At 59.2% G+C, this 14,699-nt stretch overlaps 1 protein-coding gene across 1 annotated transcript; it reads left to right on the top strand.

Moving 5' to 3' along the window:
- The first annotated feature begins 5,798 nt into the window (after positions 1-5,798).
- Positions 5,799-14,427, top strand: MAPK13 (mitogen-activated protein kinase 13). The gene is made up of 12 exons (XM_026482746.4): positions 5,799-6,010; positions 6,819-6,948; positions 8,193-8,251; positions 10,972-11,080; positions 11,315-11,344; positions 11,730-11,777; positions 11,905-12,019; positions 12,126-12,197; positions 13,154-13,233; positions 13,498-13,576; positions 13,675-13,851; positions 14,089-14,427. The coding sequence occupies exons 1-12, from the start codon at positions 5,892-5,894 to the stop codon at positions 14,169-14,171; spliced, it is 1,101 nt and encodes a 366-aa protein (XP_026338531.2). The 5' UTR covers positions 5,799-5,891; the 3' UTR covers positions 14,172-14,427.
- The last annotated feature ends 272 nt before the right edge of the window (positions 14,428-14,699 follow it).

Genomic DNA, 14,699 nt, shown 5'->3' on the forward strand with positions numbered 1-14,699 from the left:
AGAGAGCGATGAAATAACAGCGCAAAGCTGAACACCCTTCAGATTAGATCGTGTCCAACCAACCAGAGACCACGCGTCCCAGACACCTCACGGCGGACCTGATTTCAAGCAGGACTCCCCTACTGTTGCTTCCTCAATTCCACCTTTCGGGTCTTCAAACCTCACTCCTCTCGTTGCCTCTTGAACCAACAAGAGACAAAAATCTTTGGTTCATTCATTCACTAAGTATTTATTGAGCACTTACCGCGGGCCAAGCACAGAGCCGGGGGCTCGGCGGTGATGAGACACTGCCCTCGCCCTCACCGAGTCATTTGTCCCGTGGTGGAGGCAGACATTTCATGCGGGACGGTGCTGATTAATTATGATTACGACGAATGCCGCAGAGGACAAAGCAGGGCGAGTGGAGGAGGGTCGGCCCCATCCCTGGCGCGTCTCACCCGACTGACCCTAGGCCGCTTCTTCACAGGACTCCGTCGAGGGGCCGGTCTCGTGCAGGCTGGGCAGAGAGGTGGGTGTCGGGGTGCAGTGGAGGGGGGAGGGAGGAGGAGGGCTGTGTATGGTGTGAGGAGGGGACATTTACCTTCTGGGTCCCAAGAAGGCCGGCGGGGAGCGGTCACTCCAGCAGAGCTGTCCCCGACCCTGTCGTCCACCAGGGGGTGCTGAAGCTGAGGGCAGGGAGAGGACCAGGATGAGCTCGGGCAGGAGAGAGAAACGCTCTTGCAGTTGAGGCACCTGTGAGAAGGGGGGGCTGCTATTCTGTTCTTGGGGTGCTTGTGCCGCTGAGGTCCTGAGGCTGCGGACCAGCCCCAGCCCCCGATGGCCCAATACCGAGAGGCCAGGGAGCTGCCCCCAGGTGTGGTGAGCTGGTCCCCTGAGGGCCGGGGCAGAGGGGCTGGAGTGAGGGACGAGGCTGGGGGTGGGCAGGCCCAGATGGGGGAACCCCGTGGAAAGGTCGGGAAGGCAGACCCCTGCTCCTGCCCTGAAATGCGCACGGCTCTCTCCCCTGTGCACTGCGGTGTTGCTCGCCTGTGGCCTCCTCAGACCTTCCCGACGGCCTGTCGACAAGAGCTCTCCCAGTCCTTCTTCATACCCTCACTCAGCACCATGCTCTTCCTGGGCTGCACTGCCTGATGTGACGGGTGCTTGAAGTGTCTGCAATGGTCAAATACCAGCCGTTGCATGTGGCCCAGCCTCATGCTACGGACGTGTTCATTGGTTTTCCATCTGCCTCTGCGGCTAGAATGTCAGCTCTGGGGCGGGGGGGGGGGGGGAATCTTCATCTGTTACGTTTCAGGTATGTCCCCAGCGCCTGGGTCAGTCCCTGGCCCTCGGGAGACCCTCAATAAACACTGAGTGGATGGGTGGAATGATTCTTTGCGTGGGGTTCAAGAGAGGGTGGGAGGCAACCAAGAAACAGACTCTTGGCCATAGAGGACACACTGGTGGTGACCAGTGGGGAGGGGCTGGGGGCCGGGGTGAAACAGGTGACGGGGGTTAAGGAGTGCACTTGCCGTGATGAGCCCCAGGTGACATGTGGACGTGCTGAACCACGACATTGCACACCTGCAACTAATACCACCCTCGACGCTGACTAGCTGGAATTTGACTAAAAACCTTTAACAAGTTTAAAAGCTTGATAACAGAGTTGGCTGTGAGTGGGAGCCGCCCAGGGAGCAGCTTCTGGGGCAGGGCCGGAGCCAAGGGGTGGCAGGGGCGGCGGGAGGCCGGGGCAGAGCAGTGAGGGGCCTGGTGCCGGGGAGGCACAGCTGGGCAACAGCGGGGAAGGAACATCTGGGAACCCTTCCACGTGCAGCCACTGAACTAGACGCCTCCCCTGCCATCTCTCTCAGTCCTCGTGACGCCCCGCGAGGTGGGTATCGTCACCACTCCTGCTTTACAGACGAGGAAACTGAGGCTCAGACAGGCTAACTTGTCCAGGGCTAGGTTAACAAGGCTCATGCGTGGCCTTCCCTCTGCACTTCCCTCCCTCCTCTTGATTTTGATTGTTCTGTGGAGTTGTGAGAGCCCCTTAGGAGCAGGGGAATCTCTCAGAGCTGGAGCCCGAGCTCTTAGGGCTCCCTTGCTGTTCCGTCCCGGCGGGACCCCAGGCACTTCATGGTTTCTCGTTTTGTAGAGGTCTCCTGGCCAGTTCGGGGAGGATTTGAGTGGCTGGCCCTGCGTTTGGGACAGAGAGGGCTGGAGTGTCTAGGAGTGGCCGGATTCCTGAGGCAAGATGGAGCCTGGGCGGCCAGGACGGGACACGGGCAGCCAGCCTCGTTGTCCTCTGAGGCTTTTGTCTCTGTTCTAAGAAACCGGTCATCGATCCCCCTGAAACCCAAGCCCCTGCCCCCCAACCCTGGCGTCACTAGGGGACAGCACTACAACAGCCCCTTCTCAGGCGCTTGCCGGGTGCCGGGCTGTCTGCTTGGTGGTTGAACGTGCAGCCCCTGGGACACCGCATTCACCAGCTTCTCGGTCACGTGTGACTTTAGGCCAATTACTTAACACCCCTGGGCCTCGGTCTCCAAGTGGACAGAGCAAAGCAGCCCTAACATCCGGGAGCAGCCTGGTCCTATCAGCCAGGCCTTGGTGGGGCTCGGCGCTGGCCTGGCACAGCTCCCTCCTGCCCCTGCGAACACAGACAAGGCCATCTGTGACCGCGATGGGTCAAGACAGAAACAAGACCGCTCCGTAATCACGTCTGAAAACAGACACAACAGGAATATTGTCCAGACCACAGAAATGACCAAACATCCCCCGCGTCGCTAATCTGAGTAAAGGCTGCTTCTCTACCAATTAAGCTCTCTCCTCTTTCCAGTTGGCTCTCCTTTCTAGGTAAGATTTAAGATCCCCAACCATAGAATCACCTCTACTTCCCGACAGCGTCTAATCCAGATCAAAGTCTTGCTTCCTTAAACCCTCCACTGATCGCCTAACACGAGCCCAGACATTAGAGTGAGTCCTTCCCAGCGCCCTGTTACCGAGCCACCCCCTGGCTCCCCTCGCGGCAAGGAGTCATAAACCGGCTCATTCACTCCCTGGTGGGTTTCTAACTATCTTTGGCTCGAGGCGCTGACAGTCCCTATCTCCTTGGAGTGTTGTGCTGAGCTGGGGATGACAGACTCCCAGGACTCTTTAGGTATACCTGCCATGCTTACTATCGCTCCTACTTTACAAGGGGGGCGCTGAGATCTCTGTAGAGAGGGCAGTAGCTTTGCCCAGGGCCACACAGCTGGTAGTGCAGAGTCAGGGTGGCAACTCGAGTCCCCTACCAAAGTTGGTTTCCTAACCCGCTTGCCTCCGCCTCGATGGGGCAGAAACCAACACGACTATGTCGTCGGGCCAGCGTCTGGGAGGAGGAGAGCAGACGAGATTGGAGCTGAAGGGGAAGAGGAGCCTGGAGCTAGTGGAGGGGAGCACCAGGGACGTCCTCAGTGACCCCCTGGGCTTCCTCTCCCATGTGTGACTTCCCCGACGGGATCCTCCAAGGTATTTCTCTCCCAGGCCGCCTGGCTGCTGAGTAAACACTGAGGCCCGAGGGCACGGGGCGGGGGGGGGGGGGGGTGTCAGTGTCATCGGACTGAGGCCTGAGTCACTTCCTGACCATTGCTTAAAAGGCATCCAGAGCCACAGCCTGAGTGGCCAGCTCGTGCCCTCGCAGGATTGTACCCACTTGGCAGGAGCCCGTCTCTGGTAGTCCCCACCTTGCTGGGCTCACCTCTGCCATGCTCAGGTCACTGGGACATACAACAGAGAGGCAGAAGCCCTGCCCCTGCCCTGGGCAACGCGATCCTCAACCCAGAAGGAAACCCTGAGTCTCCTGGACAATTCTGTCTTGCCTGAGTCCAAGCCTGAACTCTGGCCTCCAAGACCTCACCCCAGCTTCAGAATCAGGGTGCCATCCCCTGGCACCACCAACCCCAAAGGTCCCGAACTCCTGCAGCCCTCCCAGGCACACAGCCCCTTCCCTTTCCTTTCCCTCCCGCAGGGTCTCAGGACCAGAGTCGGGGGTGGGGCAGGGAAGAGGGCAGACAATATGCCAGATACCCTGGTGTAGGATGTGTGGGGGGAGACATGGTTTGATCGGTAGACACGTCGTCATGATGGGAGTGAGGGGAGATAAGGTGAAATGCAGACCATTGCCTTTAAGAAGCAAGGCCTTTCAACCCAGAGACACTGCAGAGACTTGGAGCCGAGAACAGAGCCTCTATAACCAGGCCGTGCTCACTTCCTCAACCCAGCTCTGCCCCTTAGAGCTGTGCAACCTTCAGCAAGTCACTTAACTTCTCTGTACCTTAGGTACATCTCTAAAATGAGGATAATAATAATACTGACTCGTGGACCTCTCACCAGGACTAAGGGAGTTGTATGTGTCAAACACTCAGAATAATGACGCCCGTGGCACGCACAAGTGTTCAGGAAATATTTTTTCACTTTGAACGGCTGATGCTTCCATTCATTCTCAGTACAGTTTTTGATATCCTACTGTGTGCCAAATATGAATCAGCCAGATTCTCTGAATGCCATGCCTGTTGGGCATTTCTGTGGGATCCCTGCACCACCCTCACCCTGCCCAGGGCTTCCAGACTGTGTCTGGGGCTGTGAGACTGTGTGGGAGGGACTGGGGCCCAGGGGTTGGGGCCTGCAGACTCCCTAGTGAGGACCCCCGGCTTGCTGTGGGCCACAGGCAGGTTCCTTTCCTTCTTCAAGACCCCCTCTCTCCCTTTGACTAAGTGAAGCGAGTGGTCCCCGTCCCTTCTGCAACCCTTTCCCCAGGCCAGTGAAGGGTCAGGTAAGTCAAGCCAGACATGCGGACCTCTTGCCGGGGTGGGTGTGGGGGTTCTCTGTCCCACCCCCCTTCCTGGGAGGCCTCTCTGGTTTAATTTGAGCACAGAATCTTCCTCAGTCTGCACCAGACACAGGTGGCAGGAGGCCCTGGCTTGTCATCGCCCTCACGGGCCATTAGGAAGTCAGCAAAAAACCGTACAAAACTGGAAACTTGAGCCCGGACTAGGGAGCTGATGCTGGGGCATCACTGTTGGTCATTTTAAATACAGAAATATTGTGGTTATGTTTTAAAAGTAGTCCCTCATCTTTTAGCGATACAAACATATTTATGGATGAAATTATATGATGCCTGGTGTTGCTTCAAAATGATGGAAACAGGGTTGGCTAAGGGTTGGTACAATTGGTGAAGCTGAGGAACCAGGGCCGCGCGGATTCACCAGAACCTCGTCGCCGAAGCGCGGCCCAGAGAGCCTCTGAGCCCGGGCGCTGGTCGGGACGCAGAATCCTGGCTCGGCCCCAGATCAGCTGAACCCGTGTCTGTATTTGAATCAAATAAAAGTCCCAGGGGACTCAGGGCACATTCGGATGTGAGAAGCAGCGGGCTCTTCTGTCTACTTTCGTACTTTTGAAATGGTTTTTGAAACTTCCTATAATCAAAAAGTTGTGAGGTTCTGTTTTTCCAAAATTGTCTTCTCTAGCGCACCGCGATGCCCACGCAGATCTCCTAGGAGGCCCCGTCTTCCCACCAGCAATCCCTCCCCACCCTCGCCCAGTCCTATACGCGGGAGCCCCCGGCTCGACCCTGCGCCAGCGCCGCCCAGCACCCTCTCCTGCGGGGCAGCGCACCTGCCGCCCGGACTGCGGGGCTGTCGGGACAAGTCCGGGCGGGGCCGCACCCGGCGCACCTGGGCGAGCCGGCAGGTGGGACGCGCGGCGGGCCCGGGACCCCGCCCTCGCGCGGGGGAGGAGCGAGGCGGGCAGAGGCGGGCAGAGGAGGGCAGGGGCGGGCCGGCTGTGGCCCGCGGGCGGGGGCCGGGTGCTGGGAGCCCCGCGGGCCGTGAAGGCAGGCGCCGCGCTGGGGCCGCCGAGCTTGGGTGCCCGGGATGAGCTTCACCCGGAAAAAGGGCTTCTACAAGCAGGACGTCAACAAGACCAGCTGGGAGCTGCCCAAGACCTACGTGTCCCCGACGCACATAGGCAGCGGGGCTTATGGCGCCGTGTGGTGAGACCCCCGGGCCTGCGCGCCGCTGGGAGGGTGCGGGGGGGCGCGCGGGGCGTCGGGCCGGACGGAGGGCGAGCGCGCAGGCACCAGGCCGCAGGTGGAGCTCCTCGACGAGCCGGGCGGGTCAGTGCACCCCTTCCCGGGCCCGCCTCGAGGGTCCCCTCCCCTGCTGGGCGCCCGGGGCCGCGCTCCCACCACCTTGAGCGAGGACCCCGAGGCCCCGAGGCCCGCGGGCTCGGAAGTCCTTGGCGGGTGCTTTTGCTGGGCTGAGCGCTTGGAGCTGGGAGGAGGCGATGGGGCAGCAGAGGACGAGCCAGAAGCCTCAGGCTGTGGCAGAGGCCGGCCTGCAGCCACACTACAGGCGGGTCTCTGGGGGTTGAATTAGGACTGGGTCTGGTTCTCCAGGACTTGAACCTTACAAGGGAGCCCAGGGTTCATCCAGGCAAATCCCCGTTGTTACAAGTGGGTACACTGAGGCCCAAAGAGGGGGAAATGTGAGTTGCCAAGGTGCAAAGAACGAGCTTCCCTCCAGGCTCTGGATCCTGTTGGCACGGACTTGGGTCTGACCCGGTGCAGAACTGCCCCCTCCGCACCGCCGCCCCCCATCCCTCACTGCGGTTGAGGCTGCTCCCTCACCTCCCAGGAGGTGGGGTCCGTTCCTCCCAGCCCAGCCCGCGGACCAGGAGGGATTTTGGTGAGGGTGGCCCGGGCTCCCCAGAGGGGCGTGGGACATACACCCAGAATGTGGCGTGGGGGCTGCTGGGGAGGAAAGCAAGCCCCAGCCCGCCGACCTGTGCGTGCCCTCCAGCTCCGCCATCGACAAGCGGTCAGGGGAGAAGGTGGCCATCAAGAAGCTGAGCCGGCCCTTCCAGTCCGAGATCTTCGCCAAGCGGGCCTACCGAGAGCTGCGGCTGCTGAAGCACATGCAGCATGAGAACGTAGGCTGGGCGCGGGGGCTCTGGGGGCCGCTCTGGAGCAGGTGGGCGGGCGGGGGGGGGAGGGGCACCGGAAGTCTCCTGACCAGGTCACCCCCCACCCCCACCCCCGTGTGTGGGGCAGATGGCCCGGGAGGGTCCGGGGCTCAGGACCGGCCGGGGAAGGGGACTCTCCTCCCTGTCCCCCCACCCTTGTTCCTCACTCATTAAAATGAGGTGCCAGGACCTGCCCTGCCTGCTTCCCAGGAAGGGTGCAGAGGGTGTTTTTTGGCAGCAAAATGAACTTCGTGAGGTGCAAACTTACTGTGTTGCTGTTGTGAAGAAATGGGCACGGAGGAACTTCGTCGTTTGTTCTAAATGTCGCAGCTAGGGCGCCCAGCAGCCTGGTGAATGGGGCTTCCACTCGGGGCCCTAATAGTAAAACAATAACCGTAGGTACTTGAGCACTTCCTGTGTGCCAAGTGCTATCCTCAGAGCTCCGCATAAACTGACTTGTTAATCTTCACAACATCACAGGAGTTGAGTGCCATTACTCCCATGTACAGAGGGGGAAACCAAGGCACAGAAAGACTAATACGTTATATGGTTAGTCAGTGGCCCAGCTGGGATTTGAACCTAGGCAGCTTGGCCCCAGGCCTCAGTGCATAACCATTAGAATATCCTGTCTGGATAGAAACGGCTCGGAAGGCTAGCCACCCAGCACTGGGCCTAACAACCAGGCTTTGCTCCAGGATACCTAGATTGGTAAAATAATGATTTCAAAATATCACGGACAGATATTAAGCCCCATTCCTCTTCAGCAAACCCCTCCCCATGGCCCCTGGCTCCAGACCAGCCCTTTGGCAGGCAAGGATGGATGTGATAGGAGACCCAAGGTCAAGGGCAGGGAGCCTGCTGGCTGGACGGCCCCTTCCCTGTTCCCTCCTTGATTCCCTTCACCGCTTGTGGTTGCCTGCTTGAGTTGAGAGTGAGTTCGCACGCCTGTCCTGAACCCCAGACTTGGGGGCAATTCCCCTTCTCCCCAGCCTGACTTTGCATCACTGTGCACTGCGAGCTCCCTCCCCGTTAAGGGGATTCCTCTTCTGCCTCTGCCCTTCTTACTGCTCCCAAGAAGGCTGGGAGCCTGCCTCCTGCCCCAGACGGTGTATCAGGAAAGGGTGGGTGGTGGTGTGCATGGCTGGGGCCCCAAGGGAAAGGGGGCGAGGGCTGTGGCGGCCGCCCCGCCTCACTGGCAACCTTCTCCCCAGGTCATCGGGCTCCTGGATGTCTTCACCCCAGCCTCCTCCCTGCGCAGCTTCCATGACTTGTGAGTTGGGCTGCACTGGGTTCCAGGGCATTTGCGGGCCTTACTTGCCCCTCGGGAGCCAGCTGGGGGAGAGTCCAGATTCTCTCTTCTGGGCAGCGGGCTTGCTCCTTTCTGGAGGTTCTTTCAGCTGAGGGTGGGGAGCAGGGCAGGCAGGAAGAGGTGCAGGGGGCTTGGTGGGGGGCTTGCCTGACAAGAGCTGTCGGCTCATCCGCTTCCCTCGATACTCCCTTTTATACCACCAAGACCACATTGGCAGTCCTCACAGGGTCCGAACCCACTTACCTCGCCATTCCGCGGGGGCCCGGGTGTGGGTCTGGACCCTGGGGCTCTTCCTAAGAGGAAGCCCTGGCCGCCTCTGGCTGACGGGGTGTGTGACGGAGTCACACAGAACCAGAAATGTGGTTGTGAAATGCATGGCTTTGCTACTGCAGCGCCCGGTCTCAAATGCAGGGACCTTTGCAGGGACCTTTGCAGGGACCTTTGCAGGGACCTTTGCAGGGAAGGTGGGTTTTTTTTTCTTTTTTTCCCACCCCCTATTTCAGATGCAGCCGAGGTCCCTTTGTTAGGATGCTTTCGTTTTCAATTTAACTCAGAGGTTGTTATCCCTCTAAAGCCAGCTGCTGGGCTTAGCATTGGGAACTTAAAGTGGACCAGCACCCCTCCCAGGCAGGGGGGAGGTACAGTGTCTACGTGAAGGCTCGAGAAAGTGTGGCGGGTGCTCTAAGTATGGTCGAGGGGGGAGGGGGACTGCATGCTGCCTCGGGGCGTTCCAGAGCGGGCAGCGCTCGAACTCAGCCCCGAAGGGTGAGTACATGCTGTCCTGGGGTAGAGGTGCTGAAGGCATCCCGGGTAGGGGGCATGGCGTGGACAAGGGAAAGGCCACGGTGCCTGAGACCGGACTGGTAGGGGAATGTGAGTGAGTTCAGTGAGACTAGTGAAGGCCAGCAGCTGGTTTGGACAAGGGAAGAGTCCAGACTTGATCCCACAGGCAGCCTGGAGTCCCTGGAGGATTTGAACATTGGGGTGAGTAGTCAGGTCAGATTTGGGGGTGCACTTTGGCAGGAGGGAAAAAAGCAGGGAGCGGTTCTAGGAGCAGAGAAAGCCTGGAGAGCAGTCCCAGACCTTGATCTAAGGCGGAGGAGATGGGATGCCGAGAGGAGACTTGAGACCCGCCAGGAGACAGGACTGTCCGAAGTCGTATCTGTTGGGAGATGCGGTGGCCGGGAGAGGGGGCGTAGGTCAGGATGCCAGGCTCCTGCTTGGAAAACAAGGTGGAGGAAGAACAGGTCTTGGGAGAAATATAATGAACTCTGTTTTGGACACAACTTTTGAGGAGCCTATAAACGTTCGGTTCTTTAAATCAGCAGTTGCACGTAAATCTGGAGCTCAGGAAGGTCTGGGCTCGGGTAGAAGACGATACAATTCTGTTGATGAAGAGATCAACAGAAAATCTTGAGGGAGGGTCAGACTTTGCAAGAGGTCCGATAGGAAGAAGGGGAGTCAGGCGTGTGTGCTGGGCAGCCCTTGGTGAGAGTGATCCGAGCAGTTTCGGAGAGGCGGGAGCAGACGTCAGGTTGTCAAGGGATTGGAAGTTAAGGCAGTGAGTCAAGAGGTGTGAACCACTCTTTCTAGAAGTTTGGGGAGGGAAAGAGGGAGAAGGAGTGGCTCTTGGAAGAAACGAGTCAAGGGAAGGTGCTTCAAGCACGGTAAGACTTCAGCAAGTTTGTCTGCAGAGAAGAGAGAACAAGGGTCCATGCGGAGGTGAAGGACAACAGTGGGGAGGGGACCGTGCATGGAGCAGGGTCCCCGTGGGGGAGAGAGGGTGATCGGGTAGAAGAGAGCTTCAGAAAATCACAGGCTCAGGGTACCTTCGGCTCAGGTCGTGATCCCAGGGTCCTGGGATGGAGCCGCAAGTCATGCAAGTCATCGGGCTCCGCGCTCTGTGGGGAGCCTGCTTCTCCTTCTCCCACTGCCCCTCCACCCTGCCTGTGCTTTCTGTCTCTCTTTGTCAAATAAATAAAACCTTAAAAAAAAAAAAAAAGAAAGAAAATCATAGGCTCATAGAGACGGCCTCCACCACATCCTTTTTTTTTTTTTTTTGGTAAATATCCCTGTTTAAATCTCTCACCTTCCGCTCTGGACTTTGCCATCACCACCTTGAGCAACAGCTATGTTCTGCTGACCTTGACCTGTTTTGCAATCCCGTCAGAGGGTGCCGTGGCTCAGCTACTCCTTCTTCCTTCTTCTGCCCTCCTGGAAGTTGTTCGATTACTTCCTTCTTGGAAGGGCAGACATTCTTGGTTGTTGTGGAGCTCTCCCAGCTGGGCATGACCCCCTGGGGAAGAAAATACTTGGACAGAAGCAGAAGGAAATGCTGGCAGGTGCTCCTAAGTCACAGCTGTGGCTTTCTGGGGGGCACGGAGGAGGGCAAGGGGAGGGCGCCTTCGAAGAGAGGGAGCACAGCTCCATTTGGTTTTCCTGAGCACGCTCCAGCGAACATGCTGACCCCGAGCTCTGCCCACGGGGCGGCCGCCGTGGCCAGGCGGGGAGCCGGGAGCCAGGAAGCCCATGTGGGGGTCTGGCTGGCTGCGGCGGGGCTGGGTCTTGCACACGGAGGCCTCCTCTAAGGCGTCTGTTCTGCCCCAGCCCCTGCACCTGCTCTGAGCTCAGACCTGGGCTGGGTGGGCTGGGGACTGGCAAGAAGCTCTCGTGCTTTGCAGCTACCTGGTGATGCCCTTCATGCAGACGGACCTGCAGAAGATCATGGGGATGGAGTTCAGCGAGGACAAGATCCAGTACCTGGTGTATCAGATGCTTAAGGGGCTCAAGGTGTGCGGGCACCGGGAAGGTGGTCGGGGGGAGGGGGTGCCTCGGTGTTGACACCCGAGGTTTGGGGAACGCCAGGCCGTGGGGGCTGAAGGAGCACAGTGGAACAGGGTAGAGGGGGTGTGGAGCCAGCCTGAAGCCCCCGGTATGGAAGCTGGACTCACCCTACTCTCTCTCTCTCTCTCTCTCTCTCTCTCTCTCTCGTTCTCGCGCTCTCGCTCTCGCTCTCGTATGCAGTACATCCACTCAGCTGGGGTCGTCCACAGGGTGAGTGCATGGTCTGCGGTGGTCCTCAGAGGCCCCTCCACCCTGGAGGGATTCTCCACAGCCGGGAAGAAGGAAAGGAATGGGGAGGTGAAAATCCTCTGGAGCCTGGAATGTGGATTTTTCAGACCCAGCCTTGGCCCAGGAAGGCCTGCTCAGAAGATCGCTGTGTTCTGGGGAACTTTCTGGATGCGGCAAACCAAGCGAGCCTTGAGCTGGGTGTTTTAGGCTCCAAGAATCAAGAGTATTTTAGAGCTGGATGGGCCCAAGAGGATACCTAGTCCAGCCCCCATTTTACACACGAGGAAGCTGACACCCAGAGAGAGGAAGGGGGACAAGCTCCCGTCTCCGCCTCTCAGCCCAGCGCTCGCTCTCTCCTCTCATCTAGGACCTAAAGCCGGGCAACCTGGCTGTGAACGAGGACTGCGAGCTGAAGGTGAGCGGGCGCAGGCGGGGTCAGCCTGGCATGGGGGCGGGTCCCTCTCCCCCGGGAGCCCCCAGCAGCTGCTCCAGGAGCCCCCTGTGCACAGCAACTCTCTCTCCCTATGTCCCCTGAGTCATAGATCTTGGATTTCGGCCTGGCCCGGCACGCGGACGCGGAGATGACGGGCTACGTGGTGACCCGCTGGTACCGGGCCCCCGAGGTGATCCTCAGCTGGATGCACTACAACCAGACCGGTCAGTGGCCGGCTGCCCGCGGCGGGGCCCCGAGGCCGCTTCGGTTACTCTGGCTTGACTGACTGCGGGTCAGCTGGTCCAGGTGACGCTCCCCCTCCCTCTGCAGTGGACATCTGGTCTGTGGGCTGTATCATGGCAGAGATGCTGACGGGGAAGACTCTGTTCAAGGGGAAAGATTGTATCCTTTGCTGGAAAAGCCAGACTCCAACAGGGGTTCCCTCGTTCAACAGACACTTGATTAAATGTCTCTCTCTCTCTGTTTTTTGTTAATGTGAAAGTGATACCTGATCACTGTAGAACCATTTTCTTTATATATTTAGTTACTTATTTACTTGGTTTTTTTTTTTTTAAGTAGGTGCCACGCCCAGCATGGAGCCCAATACGGGGCTTGAACTCATGGCCCTGAGATCGAGACCTGGGCTGAGATCTAGAGTCGGACGCTCCACCGACAGCCTCCCAGGCGCCCCTCACTGTAGAACAATTTTAAAACGCAGTTAAGGGGGCACCTGGGTGGCTCAGTCGTCAAGCGTCTGCCTTCGGCTCAGGGCCTGATCCCAGAGCCCTGGGGTAGAGCCCCACATCGGGCTCCCTGCTCAGCAGGAAGCCTGCTTCTTCTTCCTCTCCCACTCCTCCTGCTTGTGTTCCCTCTCTCGCTGGCTGTCTCTCTCTCTGTCAAATAAATAAGTAAAATCTTTAAAAAAAATAATAAAATGCAGTTAAGGGAATTGCTGAAAAGCAGTCACCTGCCATTCCACCACCACATAGAAGAGACTTCACGAGCCGGCACCGCATGCACGAATTGAGCGGCCTTGTGGGCCGTGCGGGTGTCGAGAATGTGTGGGGTCTGCGGAGCCGAGCTCAGCGTGAGGGTGGGGGAAGGTGCCGAAGAGACCGATGAGGGTGGCTGACGGGGTGCGATGGGAGCTGGGAAGGCCAGGAGCATTTGTGGGGAAGGACGCTTCGTCCGGCCTTGCAGGGGGGAAGGCTTCCAGAGACCTGCGCCCTCTCCTGAAAGTGCGCCTGGAGCCTGGGTGGTTGCCTCCGTGCCTGGGTGGGAGTGAGGGAAGGGTGGCGGGAAGGGCAGCCCCAGATCCACCAGCGGAGAGTGAGGCCGAGCCTTAACCCACTGCCAAGACCTGGACCAGCTGTCCCAGATCCTGAAAGTGACCGGGGTGCCAGGCGCAGAGTTTGTGCAGAAGTTGCACGACAAAGCAGTGAGTGGCAAATGAATCTGGACTGGCCCAGGCTTGTGCACTTGGCTAACCGGGGGTCACGTGGGCTCTAGACCTTTGGAAAGGAGGGCTCACCTGTCCCCTCCTTTTGCCCTGGCCGGTGCTCTTGCCTTCGCCCACTTTGGACTTTGACCTGAGCCTTCAGCCCGGCTCTGGGGCTTTTCTGGAGTCCCTGCCCTTTCCCCCAAGGCCTGACCCCTGAGAGGCTGGCCGTGGGGGATTACTCACTGCTCCTCTGTCTTCCAGGCCAAATCCTACATCCAGGCCCTGCCACAGAGCCCCAAGAAGGATTTCTCTCAGCTCTTCCCGCGCGCCAGCCCCCAGGGTGAGTCCTGGCCCTGCCTCCGTGGGGCGTCCACAGTCTGTCCCCACGGGCGGGCTCTCCCGGGCCTGGGACGTGACGTGCCTGCTCTGTCGTTGCAGCCATAGACGTGCTGGAGAAGATGCTGGAGCTGGACGTGGACAAGCGCCTGACGGCCTCGCAGGCCCTCGCGCACCCCTTCTTTGAACTCTTCCGAGACCCGGAGGAGGAGACAGAGGCCCCGCAGCCTTTTGATGATTCCCTGGAACATGAGAAACTCACAGTGGATGAATGGAAGCGTAAGAGCTGGGGGCCCTGGGGTGCCGGCCTGTCTCTGCTTTGCCCCCTCTGTTTCCAGACCCGGCCTCGGCCCGCCCTCCTGGATCCCCACTGCCGCCTCCTCTCTGAGCTTGTTGTCTCCTGCATGCATTTCTTGCTCCCTGAGCTGACTTCTGCTCCGCGTTCCATCCAGGGAGGGGGGCTCTCTTTCGCCCTCAGCACCCCCTACGCCCCTCGAGCCAGCCTGTGTTTCGCAGAGCACATCTACAAGGAGATCGTGAACTTCAGCCCCGTTGCCCGGAAGGACTCACGGCGCCGGAGCGGCATGAAGCTGCAGTGACCCGTCCAGCCGGACCCCTGGCTGAGCCCAGGGGCCACCACGTGGCACCGCCTGCCGGATACTGCCCCAGGACCGACGCCTGCTTGTCACTACTACGGTCCGGCCCTTCTGGGATGACCGCCTTCCGGGCGGAGGAGAGAGGGGCCTTGCCGGGGTGTAGGAAACAGGCCTCGTGGCTGCAGAATTCAGAGATGTTGGGTGGGAGAAAATAGCTCTGATCGCAACCATCCACATTAAAACGTCCATCTGGAGACTCGCCCACGTGTAGGGTCCTTCCTTCGGGGCTGTAGTGGGGCCGAGGGGCGGGCCGAGCTGGGGCAGGGGGCCGTGCGGTGATGGTGTATTGGTTTGCTAAGGCTGCTGGGACCCATCACCGCAAACTAGGCTTGAAACGACAGAACTGTGTTCTCTCAGGGTTCCGAAGGCCGGAAGTCCGCGATCAAGGTGTCGGCAGGGCCGTGTTCCCTCTGAAGGTTCTAGAGTGGAATCTTCCTTGCTTCTTTTTAGCTTCTGGTGGCTCCCAGGCCT

This window comes from Ursus arctos, unplaced genomic scaffold (genome assembly GCF_023065955.2).
Source record: "Ursus arctos isolate Adak ecotype North America unplaced genomic scaffold, UrsArc2.0 scaffold_31, whole genome shotgun sequence".
Taxonomy (NCBI): Eukaryota; Metazoa; Chordata; class Mammalia; order Carnivora; family Ursidae; genus Ursus; species Ursus arctos.